We start from the raw sequence: 19,700 nt of genomic DNA on the forward strand, positions 1-19,700 counted from the left end.
TAAATTGCAAGCAGTGATAGTTGTATGATATCACTTACCTTGGAAGAAGAGGATGAGAATTTGAAAAGTTGAAAACTAACAAGGAAATATGAGCTAGAACTAGACCAAAAGTGGGAAAATGAATCTGAGCCTGTTATTTGTTGCATTAAATTAAATTTGGGAGATAGTTCCCTGTCATAGGCATAAAAATGGACCTGGCCTGGATCAAGCTTCAGATTAGGTAGAGGATAACTAAAGAAAATATTTGTCTTTTCTCTCGATACTGAATTCATACTGTTTAGGTTCTTCAGTCCACTTGAGGTGATGGTAAATGTTTATAAGTGAAGTTCACCAAATTAGAAATGTGCAGCAGAATTCCAAGTGACATGGGGGTTTCTGTTTAAGTTTTCTAATTACCGGGAACTTGAGGATTGATGACAGACATACATTCCAGTTAAGACATGACTCGTGCAACAGCTCTGTGGGAGTTTTGATTGTGAGACTTGGTTATTTCTCTGCAATGGAATCATAAACAAAAGCATGATGACCTTTTGATTTTCTGTAGAAAGTATGAAGTAACATAAAAATAATGATAAGCTGACCTTACTTATTGTGAAACTGCAGGATCATGTTTTTGCACATATTTCTTTTGTTTCCAAACTGTCAGCTCCCACAAAGGGAGTGAAAAGTCCCAGTAGGTTCAGAGACATAAGTATCTTTGAAAAGGTCATCGGTAACTTGTGAGCATTTTGACCTTTACAAATATCACACAGTGGCACTGTAAGTCCTGATAAAAATCCAGCAGGTATAGTAACAAGGGGCAGATATTTATTGGCTTAGGTGTAGTCAATGTGGCAAAATTACGTCAGCAGTAAGGTGGAACTGGAACAGGGGCCTGGAGAGGTAGTATAACCTTTTTCCTTGAAGACATCAAAACCTCCACTGGATGAGGGCCTGAGCGACCTGATCTGACTTTGAAGTTTACCTTAGCTGGGATCAGGCGGCTGGATGAAATGGCATTTCACTAAAAATCCCTTCCAACCTAAGTTATTTTGTGACGAGGGGCACCTATTTCTAAAACAATATAAACAGAGCAGCATTAAACACATCATTTGTTAGCCAGCAGATGCATGACGGACTGCACAAACAGCCTGCCGCAAGAGGGAGGAAATGCCAGATTTTGAAAACAGCACAGCACAAGGCTTGTGGGTTCCCGGGTGGGCGGTAGCTGAACTGAAAGCTCTCTCACAGACCTATATCTCTGAAAGGGGCAATCTCCAAATGCCTGTTGAGTGTGAAGCCTGTGATGTGTGAGCTAAAGAAATAGAGGACGTTTCTTTGTTGCTGCTCTGATGCCAGGAGGACCTCGTGCCAAGCTTTAGCTGTTGCATCCAACACAGTCCAATGTGGATTTCGACTCCGCTGCATTTTCCTAAGAAGGTAACCTGCTCCAAGGATCCTTTAGATAAACAAGAAAAAGCTATATATCTCATGTCAACTTCCACTTTTCAACTCTGCTAAGTCAGCATGGAAAAAAGCTATGTGGGTTTTGTATTTTAAATGTTGTTTAAATAGGGGTGTCTAATGTACCATGTTCCTAATTTTGTGTACTGTTTGCAATACTCCTTCAATTTTCAATAATCGATTTCTGAATGATGATATATTTATGTGTCTTTTCTTACTTAAACATTTCAAAGGCAAATGAGTCTTACTGTCAAAGTATAAAGAATATTTTGCGAGAAACCTAGAAGGTACTTTTATATAACAAATCTGTAGGAAATTCTTGTAGCTACCAAGAATAGCATTTCTGTACAAATACATGCAATGGAGACTTGGTAATGTATAGATAAATATGATTTCTGTCATCAGTCAAATCGCTTGAAGAACATGGAGGTACAGTTCATGCTTAAACCTATTCCTGTAAATCTCTACGGAGTTAATATTGATGGAAAAATAGTACACATTTGGACAAGAATTTACCCTGTGTAGCAGTTTTTATAGCATCAGAACAGTGTTATTGTGTGAACAAGGCTTGCTTACTTTCTCATTCAGCATTTTGAACTGACAAATTATGTGGCTTTCTGGAATAGCAGTTATACCGTACTATGTCACAGAGTACATAATAAGCTATAAAATCTTAGTGTTCCTGTTAGAGTAATTTTGTCAGGATCTGGCAGAGTTCTAGACATACAGGTTGCAGATCTGATCTGTATTTTGATTTGAGGAATTTGAAACCAAGGAATGCCTGCATAAACTAATTTGCCTTTGCCAGAATTATGGTTCTTGGGCAATTTTTGATGCATGTTTATGGGAGAAAAACTGCTTCTCAAAGACTGCACTCCCATCTGACGAAGGACTTAGAGAATGATTGTGTTTCCAGTAACTGATGTTCCTCAAAATCTTTCATTTGCATGCCACAACAAAGAAAACAAGAAAACAAAATGCTCACTTTGAGATTAGAAATGTGTGGGCAGCCCAGAAAAAAAAGAAAGAGCCCATGGTGTGTTTGATAATGCTCTCTTTTTAACAGCCGTAAGGGAGAGGCACGTAAACTCCACTGTGGCAGAAGTACTCAAATAGGCTTTCTTGTGCTGAAGCAAAGTTCATTACCTCCTGTGAGAGCAACATTTCCACAGGCTGCATCCATTATGGTTAAACTCAGTTGTTAATGCTCAGTAATGCTCATCCTTGTGGCCTTTGTCTGTCTCTCTGACTAGTTTGTAGCATTGTTTTTTGAAAGCAGTATCCAAACATTACCAGAATATTAGAAATATTTTGGAACTGGGCAAAACACTGCCAAAAAGAATGAGTCTGTCAGGAGTAGGGGCTGGAGGGGGCATGGTTTACACTGACCCTGGCATGAAGAGCACGTGTTAAACAAGGGACAGGAGCATGGGGCAGGAGACCCAAACAGAGTGACTGGGAGAAAGAGCATTCCTGTCATATAATCTGCTGTCTATAGCTTTGAAACCTGTTGTGGTCCATACAGTAGAGACTACATTCACAGAGGGCAACCCTAGAGTAGATTACTCAAGTCTGTACATGCTGTTCAATGGGTTCTGGTTTGCATTCCAGGAAAGCAATATCACCAGATACGAGAAAGAGGAGACTACGCATTAACACAGAAGCCAGCTGACTCCCTGCGTCAAACACTCCTCGCCAGCCCTTCCACTGAGGTCAGCACTCTTAAGCTGGACACAATTTTGCCTGATAATAGGTGGTCTGCTACAGTGCTATAGAAGTAGTTGTCAGGCTGTTCTGGTTTGTTCTGCCTTTAGGAAATTATGCCATCAAGCGTATCTGTCTTGAAGTTAAAATAATTTCAGTGACGTAAGATTTCTGAGAAAATAGTCCTCATAGTCATCAATTAGATAAAAAACCACATAGCATTAGCAGAGCTCCTGTTTACTTCAAAATTACTGCATTCAGCAATTTGCATTTGTCAGAAAGTCTTAAAAACCGTGGACAGGAAGAAACAACAGTGAAGAGAAGGATGAGAACATAACAGGAAAGAAATTCAGTGGTTGTCCTTTTCTTAAGGAAAGTTATGAGAAATATTTCTTGAGTTAAAACATCATTTTTATCTGTAATAATAAAATCTAGTTTGGAATTGTTTTAAAGGAGAAAGCAATGTATCTCCTACACTTCACTTGCAAAGGAGTCTTGCCAACTGAGATTATATTGCATCTGAAAAACTTGAAGTCTACATGCACGGTGGATATAATGTGTAATATCCAAGGATGCACTTAAATTCAAGGCTGAGTGACTATCTCTGTATATGGAAGTACTGTAATTGCCCCCTAGTGGGTTCCACTTTCCCAGGAAGTTTGGGACAAGCTTTCCTGCTTGTTTCTTTCTCTTCCCTAGAGATCCTGAAATGCCTTCCAACCATTACTGTATTTATTCCCTTTTATGCCACTTTTAAGCAATAAGTTTAACAGCACTATGTTTTCTCATTCCTTGGTGGCACTTCATTGCATGTTTGCACAGGCAGGGAAGGAATAGCAGGTTGAAAATTATACATTGTAATACCTGTATATTGTGAAAGCACTAAAGAGGTTTCTAAGCAGGGGAGCAGATAAACCTGATGTGATTCAGGGCTGGTGGAAGGCAGAAGGAATTTCAAGCAGAAATTGAGAAAGATTTGAAAGACTGTCTCGATGACAAGGTGAGTTTCAAAGGGATCGGTATCTTTTCTTAAAAACATACTTCATAGTATGAGGCGTGTGTTCTGCGCCTAGAAGCATGTTTAATATTTATGTATTACTAGTTATGTTTAATTATTATTTAAGGAATAGGGAGAATCCATGCTTTTGGCAGTAATCAGCAAGGAAGTTTTTACCTAGGGTCCGGGTCGTCTTGTGTTTTCTGTGCTGTTGCAACTAAGCTGCTGCCATGATCTGAGGTAGTTAATTCAGAGATGCACTAGAATCATCCACATGAGCTCTCTGCATAACTGGATTGGGGGTGTAAACCTTCATTTTTCACGATATGTTACTATCTTGATATTTGAGCTCTATTTTATTGCACTTTATATATTTGATTTGGCACAGTAATTCAACAAATTCAAGTCTTAATGTAATGGCTGTCATTAAGTGTTTTAATAAAGAACAAGATGGAAAATAAGGACTTCAAATGGGATGAAAGGAATGTCGTTCCTAACTGAGATTTGTTTACTGAACCTTCTGCACTGAGGTTTGGCCTGCCTGCTGGAAAGGAGAAGAGGGGCCAGGCAGCTTGCCCATACTTCCGAAGATGGTAAATGACAGAAGCATGCAGAAAAACTTTCCTTTTCTTACTGTGAAACTTTCCATTAAAATGTATCTATTTTAAAAGAGCAATCCCCCTTCTTGCAGCCTTATATGGCAGATATGGCCATCCTGCTTCATTTTAGCTCTGTCCTCCCTGATGTGGGAATGCTCAGCGTAATGTATGCTTTCTCAGCATTCATGTTTTATTGATAGTAACTTCTTAGCGCTTCATGAAGAGTTTGGAGAATGTAAACCAATGGTAAAAGCTAACTAGTGCGAGATAGTAAAGCTTTATTTCTGTAGCGTGTCTGCAAAGACTCACTCTGTGTATTGCAGCTCTCCAGGGACTGTCATTGTTTATTTTGGGCTGTGGGCTGATGGCTTTTCTAAGCTTGATGCCTCAAAATTGCTGTGCCAGTCCTGTGTGCAGAGATATGTTGGGGATGAAAAGCAGTTATGATCTTAATGAGACACGCAAATGTAGATATGGAAAGAGACATTTTGGCTCTGAAGTGTAATGTGGAAGAAGAGATAGAGCTGCATTTTGCACCTCCCTCCTTATCTCTTTCCTACTGTGTGTGTCTGTATGTTGCAAGCCTGTGATGTTTCATGTAGCTGGAGCGGAGCTGAAAGTCAGAAGAAAGTTTTGTGTTAGTGTTTATTGTCCCTTGCAGTGTTACATGTATTTCTTTCGGATAGACTTTTGGTCTGTGGGAGGCTCAGCTTCAGTGCCTAACTCAGAATTGAAGAGATGAATTTCAGTTCCTGGAGCAGCATCACGAGACTGCCTCTGGATTTGTCCCATGAGGACTAATGGTGCACTTTGCTCGTTTTTTTTTTTTTTTTTTTTTTGTACCGCAGGGCTGGGAGAGAGGTGCCTGGCAAGAGAAGCAGCAGACTGTTGGGTCTCGTTTACTTCATATACCCACTGCATAGTACCTTCCAATTTTCTGCATGAGGTTAATTAAAATAAATCAAATCTAACCAAACTGCTGCAGTTTCAAATGCGTATAAAATTCCGGTAGGATTCTGTTTATATTTTTTTTTTGAATGTGCCCTCTTGCATAAATGGATTTTATTGAAAACGAGTGAAAGAAGGAAATCAAACACCAGGTCATAGTAGCACAACAGGGCTCATATTTTGAACATGGATTTTGCTGTACCTAGATATAATGTGTAAGCCCATGGATCTGTGACCTGCCTCATTTTTTCCCAAATACATAATCTATAAATATTCGATTTCTTTGAGTAAAAGTAATACCAGAGGTCAACTTGTTGTTTCCAATGACAATTCAGATATTTTTTGCTAAAGGCAGTATTACAAAAAAATGGATAGAAAATGACCTTCCCAATAATTTTTTCCTGGTACACAAATATAAAGCTGCGGCAATGAATAAAAGCAGAAAAATCTCCCTTTCAATCAGTAAATGTGGGAAGAACACAGAAGGTTCCCTTAGTTATTTTGCAGACATGAGAGGAATAAGGGCTTCTTCCATCAGCTATGATATAAATCCTGGACAAATTAAAGTATTGCCAGGGACTCAACTGTGCTCTGGTGAAGGACAGTCTAAGAGTATCATCCCAGTCTTGGAAGGTCTGATCCTTATTCTGACCCCAGGGGAAGTAGTTGGGCCTGCAGGAAACCATTCCCATGAGAAAACCCAGATACGTAGACTTGTGATGTAAATTAATTCCCATATTGTCCTAAGGGCCTAGCCAAAAACTCCTTAAGTTTTGTACACATAAGAAACTTGGTGTCAATCACTTCTGTTATGTTTGTTAATGAATGAGAACACAGACTGTTAAGCATCCTTGAAGGACAAGTCTATTTCTAGAATGCTTTCCTCTACGTGGCATTCGACCTCTGTACTTCACAAATACTCTCTGCGCTATTCCTTACATTATGGTTTTCTTGTAGGAAATGTTAAGGGGTGAGGGCTATTAATTTTCTTTAGTTAGTGCCACAACTCCCCTGGCATCATATTTATATTGGATCTTCATTTGTGCCTGTGTACCACTGTGTTTATTCAGCTGTCCTAGAGCTTCTTTCTGAGACCACTTCAGGGCTGATTTTAAATCAGCTTTTCCATCAACACTCCCTTTTGTATAAGCTTGCTTCTTCCCACTGTCCAAAAGTACTTCCTGCCAGATGGTCCTACAATTTAACGCATTCCCATATCTTGTGAATCAGAAAAGGCCTGAGCCAGTTTCTCAAAAGAGGAACCTTAGGAATTTTTGTTGAAGGATTTTTTAGAATAGCAGTTTGCAGCTTTCTAAATCCAGGTTGTGATGTAATTTCTTAATTTTTATTTTTTTATTTTTTACCTTTTATGTTATTTTGAGTTAGAGGGAAAAATATACATGCAAAATGGATTAATTTTCGTTTTAAAACATCTTAATTGCACAGTTTAATTAAACTTATACTGGCTTATCAAATACAACTCCATTACAAACATACTTACATTTCATCAGGCATAGGCAGGGCAAATAAGCCAGTTAACTTTTCCTTTTATTTACAATCTGCATATTGTAGGTGACAGAAAAATGGTTTAATATAAATCAGCTAGAAATAGAAGAATCTTAATATGATTTTCACTCTGCTGCTTTTCAATATCCTGGTCTACTCTCACTTTGGCTTTGATTTTTTTGTAATCAAAATGTTCTAGTAAGAGGAAGAAAGAAATATGTTTAGAACAGGATGCCTTCAATACGTAATCTGCTTAGTGTGACTTGAATTTGCTTCCAATGCCACCATCGCCTATGGATCTCCCTTGAGATATCTGTGACTTTACTGATGCATATATGGCTTTATATCAGAAAACCATTTCCTGGTTTATGTCCACCTCCTGTTGTTGCTTTAGAAAATTCGCTTAAAGACAAGAGAAGCAAAGTCTGCAGGCAAGATGAATTGCCTTGTAAATCATGTCTTGGATATTTGCTACTTGCTTTTACCTCTGCAGACAAGAAATACATAAAAACAACTTCCTTTTTTAGTAGAAACAAACTTTTGTGCTGCCGGAAGAAAGTTTATAAATGTGAACTTTACTGACTCATAGTGGAAAACAAATGAAAAGTCAACATTTTTTTTTTTTTTTCTGTCTTTTGAAAAATTTGAGCATTGGCTCTGCAATATTACAATTCTATCCAAACTTCTTTGATTTGAAAGAATTCACAGGGCACACGCATCTAATTATGATGTAATTCCAATGAATGAAGGAGGTGACTGCTCCTCAGCTTTGTAGGTAATGCTGCCAGTAACTCTGAATGTGGGGGGGGTGGAAAAGGCAAACAACCTTTTCCCTGGCAAAGGTATTTTCACCTCCTAGCAGATCTTACAGTTACTTTACATAGAAGAGGAGATATTTCTAACCTGTTTGTAAAAATGCTTTTTGACTGACACCTGAAAGGCTGCTGTCCAAGTGTTTGAGTACTGTATTTTAAAAAAGAGTAGAGGGTGCTTGGATTCCTCTTGAAGTTGGTGTCATACCCATTTCCTCATGGAAATAAAGTGACCCTTTCAAGATTGGCACATATTGTCCTTGCTAAGGTGTGGAAAAGTGTTGGATTTCAATAGCTTTCCTTTGAAAAATACTCTGATGTGCTGTGTATTTCAACAATACAGTTTACTCAGAAGCAGCTGATTCTTGGAATTTCTCAAAAACAGTTTCATTGTTCATTTCAGTGTGAAGTTTCCCAAATAATGAAACAAAACAGTTAACGTAATGAGGGAACTATGTTGTTATGTTGTTTTGGGAGCTGCTTTTAGGGAGGTGAGAGTCCAGGGTCCGTCAGGCTCACCCTGCTAGCTCTGACTGAGGAGTTGGTTCCCTTCAGCAGTCAGCTGGTGGCAGCATCAGGGTTCAAGGAGTGGTTATATGTGCAAAAAACCAACAACCAGAGATCTTAAAAACTTTGAGAGAAGGTAGCTGTTTTACAGTTTCCACCACTACCTTCCCTTTTGTTTATTACTCTCTCTCTTTCTTTCTTTTTCTTTCCTCTGCAGAATTCACCCCAGCCTTACCAGAAGGAGAGGCATTTTGGCTCTGCCTATACTATTAAGCCTACAACTTCCACAGACTGGAAATTTTGCTGTTTCGTTGTCATCAGCAAATAATTGTGGTATCTCTTTGCTGTAGCAAACTGGAAAATGGAAATGAAGAGAAATACAACAAAGTTGTTGCTGTGGCTGTTGATGTTCTTTGATGCTGTGCCATTCAGCTATGAGAAATCAATGAAAGAGAGAGCTATCGAGTTGATGCAAGATACACGTTTAATTGATGGGTATATAAAATATGTTCAACTAAATTCTGTAGATCTTGACAAGTGAGGAGGAAATGCTAAAGTGTGTTTAGATGAGTAGAGACATAGGCTGTTAGTAGCACATGGCAGTTAGTTACTGTTGCAGTGATTTATCTGGAAGGAGTTATAGTTCAGAAGGTGCTTACTGTAGGATCGGGTTATTCTAAATGCATTTGTAATTTTCTGGTCAGGTTTAACCACTTAATTATTGTTTCCCTTTATATAATATCCTTGTCTCCTTCCCGTAATTCAATGGCATCTTCATTAGCAATGACTTCTGTGCGGAGCTAGAAAGCAGGCATCGTACCTTGAAAGGGTACCCTTACAATCTGAAGGAATGATGTCTGCGGTGAGTGTATTTTGACGTGGGAACACAAACACTGATTATTCTAGCACAGGCAGCACTGATTATTCTACCACAAGTACTTGCTTCTAAGGAGTGTGGTGGCTGATTTCAGTTCTTCCACTCCTTCAAAAACAATAGGGAGAAAAATAGATACAGAAACACAACAGCTATAAAAATGGGAGAGGCAAAAAAAAAGTTTCTTGCTGCCCTAATTAACAAATAAAGCTTGTTTGCAAAAGAAGGGAGACTTTTAAGCATATGTTACTGCAAGGATTATTGGCAATTAATAGTCTAAGGGACTACGAACAGTGGAAGAAAATACATTTGGGTTAGAAGGGGAACAACTTATTTCTGTCACAAGCCCTATTTGTTTTCAATTGTAGCCACAACGACTTTGCACTGCGGCTGAGAATATTTTACCAAAATAGACTCAGTAGAGTCAACTTAAGAGAACTCAACAAGACACACACAAACCTTGCGAAACTTCAGGCTGGTTATGTGGGAGCTCAGGTATGTACTGCCATGGTTGTGAGTCTGAGAACATATTTTTACATTTGCGTCCTTCCTTTCCCAATCACAAAAGTACTTCTGGCCTTGGTTTTGCCTCTTTCTCTTTTCGGGGAAAAAAAAAACCACTGAAATCGAAAAGCTACAGACACTTTTCCAAAACATCTGTGTTTCAAAAGTTTGTGTTTTATAATACAGGTACTTTTAATCAAAACAGCGACATTTATTTTGTGATAAATAAAGTAAACTTACACCCACTTTCCTGTGTGTACTGTGGAGTAGCTGAGTGTGTCAGGAGGCTTTAATCATGGCTGGAGTGGATGCTCCTGCTTTGCGTCATAACTCTTCCTTTGGGGGAAAAACTATAGTGGCGACTCCCTTGTAAACTGTAGGAAATTATTTTGGTCTGTGCTCATGAACTTCACAATTAGCAAATGAAAGTTTCAAAGTTGAAACACAAGTTATCTAGTTTACTTGTCAATGTCTCTTTCAGTTTTGGTCAGTGTATGTTCTTTGCAGCGCTCAGAACAAGGATGCTGTGCGTCTGACCTTAGAGCAAATTGATGTTGTCAAGAGGATGTGTAACAGCTATGAAGAGCTTGAATTTGTGACAACTTCCCAAGGTGATACTCTTTCTTTTAACTGAATTTTTTTTTACATGGGATTGCAGGAGATACATGCAAAAGACAGAGAGCTGCAAGCTATCCTGGTTTAAAGAGTGACTTTAACTTCAGTTTTTCCACTGAACCACAATAACCGACTCTGTACATAATCCTGGCCCACTGCAGTCATGAGAAAGTTTGCCATTTAAACATGCACTAGCATAAGCTCATGTTCTACAAAAACATACTATTATTGCTTGCAATTTACAATAACAATTGTGGCTCAGTAGTGCTGGCTTCTTATCTGTCATGAAATTTCTTTGGAATTATCTTCCTTTGTTGTTTCCAGGTATCTCTGACAGTACAAAGATCGCGTGTTTGATTGGAATAGAAGGTGGTCACTCCATTGACAGCAGTTTGGCAACACTGAGAATGTATTATGACCTGGGTGTTCGTTACATGACTTTAACACATTCCTGCAATACACCTTGGTAACTAACATGCATGTGTTTGTGTGACCATTTAATGAAAAGTGATGGCAGCTCCAAGATGGGGAAAATACGGACTCGGATACAGAGTTCACCTATGAAAAAGACTCTGAACCGAGGATGCCACGTGTCAAGTGGGAGACTGAAGGCTCTGTTATGTAGTGCTTGTTAGGCTGACAATTTAGGAAGTTTTAAACCTTGTTAACAACATGAAGATAACAAAATTGCTATCCCTTTTGCTTTATTATGAAAGTTACATAGGGGAAAACAGGCCAAAAAAAAAAAAAAGTACTAAAAATGCATATGATGTAGCTACAAGAGGGTAAATTCTATGTAAGAACTCAGCAGTCAGCAGCCTTCAATGCTGTCCTCTCTGGGCACCTCAAAAATGCAGGTCTCATATGCAGCTACAGAGATGGGTACTTAGTTCCTGTATCAGAATATTAGCACCTATGCTTTGCTGGATTGGCAAAATTCCTTTTTGTACTGACTTGGGGGAAGGGGAATTGTGTGCAGAGAGGAATGAAAAGCAGGCTTTCTGGCAGACAGGTAACTGACATTTCAGCATATCTTTGTTCTCTGATGAAAGTTTGTTTAGTCAGAAAATTTCTGACAAGCATCTCTTTGCTTGTCTTGCATTGCTTCACAAACATACAACAGTCGTGAACCTGAAGGCATAATGTCCAGAAAACAGTTATGAACATAAAAAGCACTGTGTGAACAAGATATTTGGCTATGTGACCATGGTAATGATTTTTATTGTGTGTAGCATAAGAAGTTTCAGTTGCTGATATTATAGTCTCCAGAAGAATATGATGTTTCTTCTTTCTCACTTCCCTTTTTAAGGTCTGAATCATCATCTAAAGGAATACATAAATTTTATCCTAGTGTTATTGGTCTGACTGCATTCGGCCAAGTAAGGATCTCTTTTGAATTATAATCTAATTATTTTGAATTATAAGATTCAAAGATTTGAAATTATAATCATGCAACAATAACTTCTGGCCTTATCTTTTCAAAAGCAACTTGTCATTAAACATTAACTACTAGAAGTTCTTGATAGTTAGGAGGTAATCAGGGTTCAGTCAAGCCAAGTTCCCTCGGATGTTCCCAAGGGTAAAAGTGCTGGATTTAATTATAACAATTGTTTTAATATAGCTTATAAGTATGAATTAATATGTGGAAGTAGCGGGATGTGAATAACAGTTCAAATTACTTATTTCAGATTGACTAAGCTTTATAAGTTTTGAGCATGTGGTGGCGTGCTAGTTAATTTTGAGGGAATAAATTACTATAAAATCAATAGGTAAATAGAAACCCATACAGGCACAGCATGTTAATGACTAGCTGACAGCTGCAGAATTTATTTATCTGTTTACATATATCAGCTAAACAGTTTCCTTTAAGGAAATATAATACTGACACTGTTGTCTGTAAATCTGTTCTAGGAAGTGGTAAAGGAGATGAATCGCCTGGGTATGCTGATAGATTTATCTCATACTTCATATTCCACAGCAAAAGCTGCACTAAGTATCTCAAAAGCACCAGTAATTTTCAGCCATTCCTCAGCATTTTCTATTTGTAATCACTCAAGAAATGTTCCTGATGATATCCTCCAGGAACTGGTGAGTGATATCATTTTTGGTTTGGGGTTTTTCTTTGTTTCTTTAAGGTTCTGTTTGTTTGTTTTTGTTGGGTTTGTTTTTTGTTGTTTTTTTTTTAATGGCAATGTTTGGCTAGTTGAGGCAAACTTGCACATTCACCCTCTCATCTCTAAACTGGATTTACAAGCAGATACCTGAGCAACAAGTTACACATTTGCTTCTGAGACATTTTCTTTGGGTTGTGTTTTGCCTTTGGTTACAAAAATGACGTTTTTGCAAATACTTTGAAATTCTGGTTGAGTTTGATGTAGTCACTGGACTTCTGCTGATTCAGACTACAGAGAATATAATGAATCCAGTGCAAAGGACAGAGAGGCAAAGCCTTCTGTTGCCATCTGAGCTTTGACTTATAGAGTGTTCTTATGGATGGATGTAGAAGGATTTATATGAGATGGCCATGAGATTTGCAGGACACATGAGTGTCAACTCATCATCTCTCTCTTCATATTTTTCAGAAAAAGAACAAGGGAATTATCATGGTGACTTTCAACGCAAATGTACTGGCCTGTGGCAGAAAAGTTGTTAATGTTTCTACCGTTGCAGGTTTGAAGTTAATATACTGCAGTTTTTGTGGGTGGCTTCTATCAGTTTCCTGGTGTCTGCATCATTTTTGAGATCATGTTAATTATACTGCTTGTTTATTCCCTTCCACACCTTACCCCAGCTTTAGGTATTTTTGGAGTTAATATTCATTAAACAATAATAAGAGGTACAAGGTGTGTAGCTGGAGGACATAATGCTCCCAAATGGAGCCAACAGCCATTAATCCCAAAGTAGTTGTTACTTTCTGAAAAACATCTTAAACCTTTGTAATTAAGAGTGGGAAACATAGATATGTAATGGGTAATGAAAAATCTGTTGGTATTTGTGGTCTACTTGTTGGGAACTTATTAGCAGGGCCTGTTGCAATAGGACAAGGGGTAATGGTTTTAAACTAAAAGAGGGAAGATTTAGACTAGATATAAGGAAGACATTTTTTACAATGAGGGTGGTGAAACACTGGCACAGGTTGCCCAGAGAGGTGGCAGATGCCCCATCTCTGGAAATATTCAAGGTCAGGTTGGCCAGGCTCTGAGCAACCTGATCTAATTGAAGATGTCCCTGCTTATCACAAGGGGATTGGACTAGATGACCTTTAAAGGTGCCTTCCAACCCAAACTATTCTATGATTCTGTGATCGTGTCTTTTTCCTCATTTGCATCTCGTCAGTGTAGCTATTATTTTGAAGATTGCTGCCTGATGTACTTAATAACAGATAACATCTAGTTAAGCATCAGTAAATATTCAGAATACATCAACTGCATTATTAAATTTTAACCTGTATTATCGGGATGTCTTTTGACTTCTTTTTAAAAGGATTTGATTAAGAATCCATGATTAAGGAGAACAGTCACCTAGTGACGATATTTCTGAACTGTATTATTTCTTCTTGCCATATGCCTAGATGTTGTTTTCTTTGATGTTTTCTTTCAGATCATTTTGACCACATAAAGAAAATTGTAGGTTCAGAATCGATAGGAATTGGTGGTGACTACGATGGAGTGGACCGGTTAGTAAAATTGTATATACATTGACATCTGCTCCTTAAATCATGAAGGTTTTGATTCCTTTTGGGGAAAAAAAGTGGCAGCCTAAAAGAGTTGTAGCAACTTGTCTTGTGATGAGTACTAAAACAAGTTTTATGAAAGAGGGGCACAATGATTCCTCTTTAGAACAGCATGAAGGAGTGCTGCAAATGTGGAAATGGATCCTAATGCCCTGTGAACTCTGCAGTTGTGTGTTCTAGGCAGGGGTTTGTGCATACAAAAACAGTGACAGAGGGTGCTTTCCTCTAGAAGCCAAAGATGAATGACAGAAAAGCTACCTCAGCTTTTAGATGGTAAATGGGTTAGCTCAGGGAGATGCTGTAAAACCCTTTCCTTTGCTGTCACTTTCTAGTGGGGAAAGCCCAAAGTGTTTTGGGGCTATGGAAACACTCCTGCTTTTGGGGCTTGGGAAGTGTTTGATGCAAGCAGAGCATGGCGAAGAGCCTACAACATAAGCTCTCCTGCTTCCTCCTGGGCTGGTGTTGTTACAGCACAGGAAATAAATGCAGATTGGGTGGCATTTGCTGGCATAACCCTAAACCATTTTTTTTCTTTTTATCTCTCTTTTGAATCTTCATCTCCTTCTTTTTTTTTTTTTTTTTTTTCTCCTGAGGTCGTACACACTTGGGTATGAAAGTCACAGTCAGACTCACATCTGTAAAGCAGGACCACAAAAACATTGTGTTAGCTCCCATGGGAGTTAACTAATCATAGCTCTGAAACTATAACCTCCAAAATAAAAACACAGTTTGTAACAAAAGGACACATTTTATTGCATGCATTTTTCCGAAGACCATCAGTTTAATTGGTGGTGGAGTTGTTTTTAAGGTCCTGAGTCCTGGTAGAAAGTAATGGCACAGATTTCTTGAGTTATGCTTATCACCACACCTCCACAGAAAAGAAAAATAACAGAAGATACTCGTTATCTTAAAACAAAGTCCAAAAGTCATGGAAATACAATTTAAAACAGATGTTTAATGCAAGTTTTGCAGCTTGTTATTTCTAATTCCTTTTTATTTTGGCAAGAATTAGCACAAGACATAGGTCAATTTTGCTTATTGTAATTTCTTCAGTGGAGGGTTATGAATAGCTTTCTTTTCACTGCCTAAACTGTTGAATTCAAAACAATACTATTATTATAATTGTATTTTCTTTGGAAAAAAAGACTTTGTAAACAACAGAATACACAAAATTGCCTGCAACTCTTTAGCTCACTGTGTGTTTGCAGGTTCCCTTTTGTTCTCAGTTACACAAGTGGATTGCACCAACTCCATCTGTGATGCAGCTGTTTCCACTTACTCTAAAGGCCAGATATAGAGTGGATTAATGCATGCAGGAGTTTGGCCTTTTTTCCCCTTTTGTTTTGCTTTAATATCCTCCATGCTATTGTTCTACCTTTACACAAGTGCATCTTCATTACAGAATACGCAGTTATGGTCTGCTAATAGGACCGTGTGTGCATAAAAAGCCTTTCATTGTGTCCCAGTCCTGCTCCTGTTTATGTTAGTTGAATTTTTAATACTTTTTTTTTTTAACTTCTCAGAGGAAGAATTGGGTCCAAATTGAGCTCATTCCAAAAGTGAAGATGTGCAAAAGACTAATTAAAAATCTTTTTCTACATTTTTCAGTGATGTGTGTTGAATATTCTTGTGTGACTCTTGCCAACAGTTTCCCTGAGGGATTGGAAGATGTTTCTAAATATCCTTCTTTGATTGAGGAACTTCTTAGAAGAGGATGGAAAGAAACTGAACTGAAAGGGGTCTTAAGGGAGAACTTTCTTCGTGTCTTCAGGGAAGTGGAAAATGTAAGATTAAAAACTAAACTGAATCTTGATTCTTACTAAGAGGGAGAGAGGAACTGTTGGTGCCTTGCTGGTGGTTTGGGTTTTGTTTTTGTTCAATGAGAGCGCTATGAGGGAATGTAAGCACTTAATGCAGTAATTCCAAATGCTGGAAAGAAACCAAGATGGCAAGAGAGTGTTAGTAGAATAAAAAAAAGTGAGAAAGAGTGGACAGAGCTCTTTGGAACTTTTTCTCTCTGTGGTAATCTGATAAGTACACATCACTGACTTCTAAACAGAATCACTTCATGGTTTGGAGAAACTGCAGGCGTACCAGCATCACAGTCTGGTTGTGTTCGCTGGTGCAGTAAGGAATGCTGACTCCTGCAAATCACTTTAATTCTTGTCATGGGATTGGACTGCTATCCAAAAGGCTCCCGCCATGACCAGATTGCTAACAACCCATAAATATAACAACTAGATCACAGTGAGCTTTAAGTGTAAATGGGAGAAGATAATCCAGAAGGATGAGGGAGGAGAGGAGGGAAAGAAAGAGACTGTGTGGAAGCGCCTCCTAAATGACAACTTTTTCAAGAGCCTCTCTTGAAATTTGCGAACTGCTTGCCTCCTATTCTTTTTATTTACAGGGATAAGTAAATAGATATTATACACGAAGCCTTATAGACAACATATATTTCACAGTAATGTTTCTTCCAGTTGCCTTTTTGGGGTATGTTGAATGAACAGAAATCGGGGAATTTTGTACTGTTCCGGTTAACAGCCAAAATACCTACCTAATGCAAGTTGCACGTGTGGCTCACTGACATTATGAAGAGGTTGAAATTCATCACACCTAACCAACCTATCTGTGAGATTTAGTAATTTCTTTCCTTCTAAATTAGAGATGTTTGAAGCTCTGTCTTCAGACTGTGAGCTGACTTAGAGAAGAAAGCTCAGGATTTTGTTTGCTTAAGGTTTTCCAGCTAATGCATCCATATGTGGAGGGAGCCAAGATAAAGAACAGCCAGACCTGTGACTCTTGCCTGTAATGTATCTGTACTGAATTATGGGATGTGTTTCATAGGAATGCAAACATCAGGTTGATGTTGATGTTGATTTTTGAAATCAATGATGTTGATTTCCTCACATTCAGATGTGTTTTTGCAATACAGAAAGCTGGTTCACTTGAGATAGCTTTGAATTTGCTAGCTGCATAAAGCTTTTTGCTGTTGTGTGGTCTGGCTTTCAGGGGTAATCTTTTGAAATTTTTCTAGGTGCGGAACAATAGTGGACTAATGGATGTAGGTGAAAGTGAAATTCTGCAAGAAGAAGTACAAAATTCCTGTCGCCTAAACCTACATAATCGACAGCTTCAGACAGCCAGGTCCTTTGGATTTCCTTCTCTGGCAAAACCTTTTATTCTGACAGTTGTAACTGTCATGTTTAATACTGTATTATGAATCATAAGACCTATGGAGTCTAGAGAGAGATATATGGAGTAATCTGCAATGCAAGTAGTTGTCTTTTTTGGTTTTTTTTAATGTAAAGCTATGCTAAGTTTTTTTTTATATAATTCCTATAAATGCACCTGTGTACTTGAAAATTAATGTAGATTTAAATGTAGCAAAATCATTTAGAATTTTAAGTGATAAATTCTGTGTCATCTTGGCTAAACCAGGACCAACATTGTTAATGGAAAGTATTCACATCTAATGAATAAATTTTGTAATGTATGACACATGGTTTTCGTACACGTTGTGGCACTTTGTATAAATACTGGAGTCCAGAATCAGCAGTTCCACACAGGAACTACAGAATATGATTAAGACAGCTGTGCTGAGATGTTTTCAGATATTACTTCTTGTTAAATCATACAACTTTCATCATCAGTTGATGGTTTAGCCAGAGAAGACCACCCCCCGATATACGTAGAAGAGTGGGGATTTGTTTTGTTTTATTTTTTTAAGAGGACAAGATGGATAACATAGCTATTTCAATTCAGATTTCATGCCTACCACTAGCTTTAGGGATCCATCCTGCAGTTCTAAACTCTTGTTTTTGAACCCTGACTAGGACTGTGGGCAACTGTAGAGTTCCTGAAGGGTGGAGGTAGGTGTCTTGTATTCAGGTACAGGTGACCAGGCAACAATGCAGATACTTTTCTGTAATTTGGGGACTGCTGTTTGCTGCATGTTCATGAAGCTGAGAGCAAGAATAAGCCAGGACAAAGCAGGAATTTTGGCTACTCAGAGGGTGAGATCTTGTTCTGATATTTTTATTGCAGTCTGAGAAGTGTAAAATGAGTATTTAAATAAAAATTGTGTTAGAATGTTCCACAGCTTTGTGGAAATCTAGTTCACATTTAACCAATGATCCTTATCAATAATAGGTTTTATTATTTTATTTTTGTTCTAGCTGGCTAAAATCAGAACACTGTCAAAGTATTCATAGGCATGAGATTAGAAAGAAATATTTTTATTAGAAATCTGCCGTTTCAGCTTTTGGAACACATTTTCAAATGCACAAGGTATGTGAGGTTAGAAATTACTGTTATAGAGAAGAGCATATATTGTGATAGGCCTACTCTTGGTAGGTTAATATGGCTCAAATCAAATATGGAGAGATTCATGACAAAATTGTAAGATGGCAGCACTACATCTTTGTAGGGTCATTTCCCAGTGCTTGCTGGTAAATGTCTTCTCATGATACTTGCTGTTAATTGTGATTTTTATCTCATGATATGCGCTTTTATTTACTGATATGACATCTACAGAATTTAGCCTTAGTATAGAATAAAAGAAAAGTCCTGTAATTGATTTAAAGACAGCAGATGGGCCACAAAGTATTTAACAACTGGAAGACAAGGCTAAGCATGAACAGAATGGAAACAGCAAGTCAGTTGTTTTCTAGAGGCACTTGAGACTGTTCTTGCCATCCATTTCTGCATTCCATATACACGTAGCGTTTCTGGAAGAAGACTGTTCTTTTATTGCTTCAAAATGAAGCTTCGTTAATTCTCCTGATAAGGTGGTGTCTTTGATAAGTATATTCTGAATATACTACTGCCACTTATTGAATTCTTTACAGATCATATTGAATAACCTAGCTGATAACAAGCCAAGTTTTTTAAGACCAGTTTCTCAGTAAATACTGATCCTGGTTATGCATCTACAATGGGAAATTACTGCACTGACTCAGAAATCTTGCCTTCCTGATATTGCTTGACTGGCATCAGAACTTGATTTTACTGGTAAAATGATTAATTCAATAGGGCAAATAATTTCCTTACATCAGTTCTTCTGCTAATAGCTTCATAAGCCATTGGAAAACTGTCATCCATGGTCTCTTTTCACAGAATTAGTACTGTGATAGTAACTTCATTACGTATTTGAAATGTAAGATGCTTCCTTATTCTTTGAAGCCTTTTTCTTTCTACTGTGTTGCCACTTTCCTGCCTGCTAATTTCTACTTTTTTTTTTTCCATACTACAGCATGGATTAAAAATACATTCCTTTTCTTAAGATACTTAGAATATTTTTATATGACTGATTTCACCATACTATAGATATTTGGAGTTTATTTCCTTGTTTTACCTATGGTGTATTGCACTTGTTTGACTGCTTTGTGCAATGAATAATTTGTAAGCTTGTGGCAAAACATATACATGAAATTTAAATAAAATATTGTTTAAAATTGTG

The 19,700-nt window shown here is 37.9% G+C and overlaps 1 protein-coding gene across 8 annotated transcripts; it reads left to right on the forward strand.

The window, feature by feature from the left end:
• Nucleotides 1–832: 832 nt before the first annotated feature.
• Nucleotides 833–19,700, forward strand: LOC134515391 (dipeptidase 2-like). 8 transcript variants are annotated; one of them, XM_063334302.1, is made up of 13 exons: nucleotides 839–1,419; nucleotides 3,055–3,155; nucleotides 5,592–5,751; nucleotides 8,734–9,011; nucleotides 9,759–9,885; nucleotides 10,376–10,505; nucleotides 10,834–10,975; nucleotides 11,819–11,888; nucleotides 12,421–12,597; nucleotides 13,092–13,179; nucleotides 14,110–14,185; nucleotides 15,891–16,026; nucleotides 17,277–19,700. In XM_063334302.1, exons 4-13 carry the CDS (start codon nucleotides 8,878–8,880, stop codon nucleotides 17,460–17,462), a joined length of 1,266 nt encoding a protein of 421 aa, XP_063190372.1. In that variant the 5' UTR covers nucleotides 839–1,419; nucleotides 3,055–3,155; nucleotides 5,592–5,751; nucleotides 8,734–8,877; the 3' UTR covers nucleotides 17,463–19,700. The 8 variants fall into 8 exon arrangements, with proteins under 8 accessions (XP_063190378.1, XP_063190373.1, XP_063190372.1 ...); XM_063334303.1 differs by lacking the exon at nucleotides 5,592–5,751 and having other exon boundaries at nucleotides 838–1,419; nucleotides 8,867–9,011; XM_063334301.1 differs by lacking the exon at nucleotides 5,592–5,751.

Source organism: Chroicocephalus ridibundus, chromosome 4 (assembly GCF_963924245.1).
Source record: "Chroicocephalus ridibundus chromosome 4, bChrRid1.1, whole genome shotgun sequence".
Taxonomy (NCBI): Eukaryota; Metazoa; Chordata; class Aves; order Charadriiformes; family Laridae; genus Chroicocephalus; species Chroicocephalus ridibundus.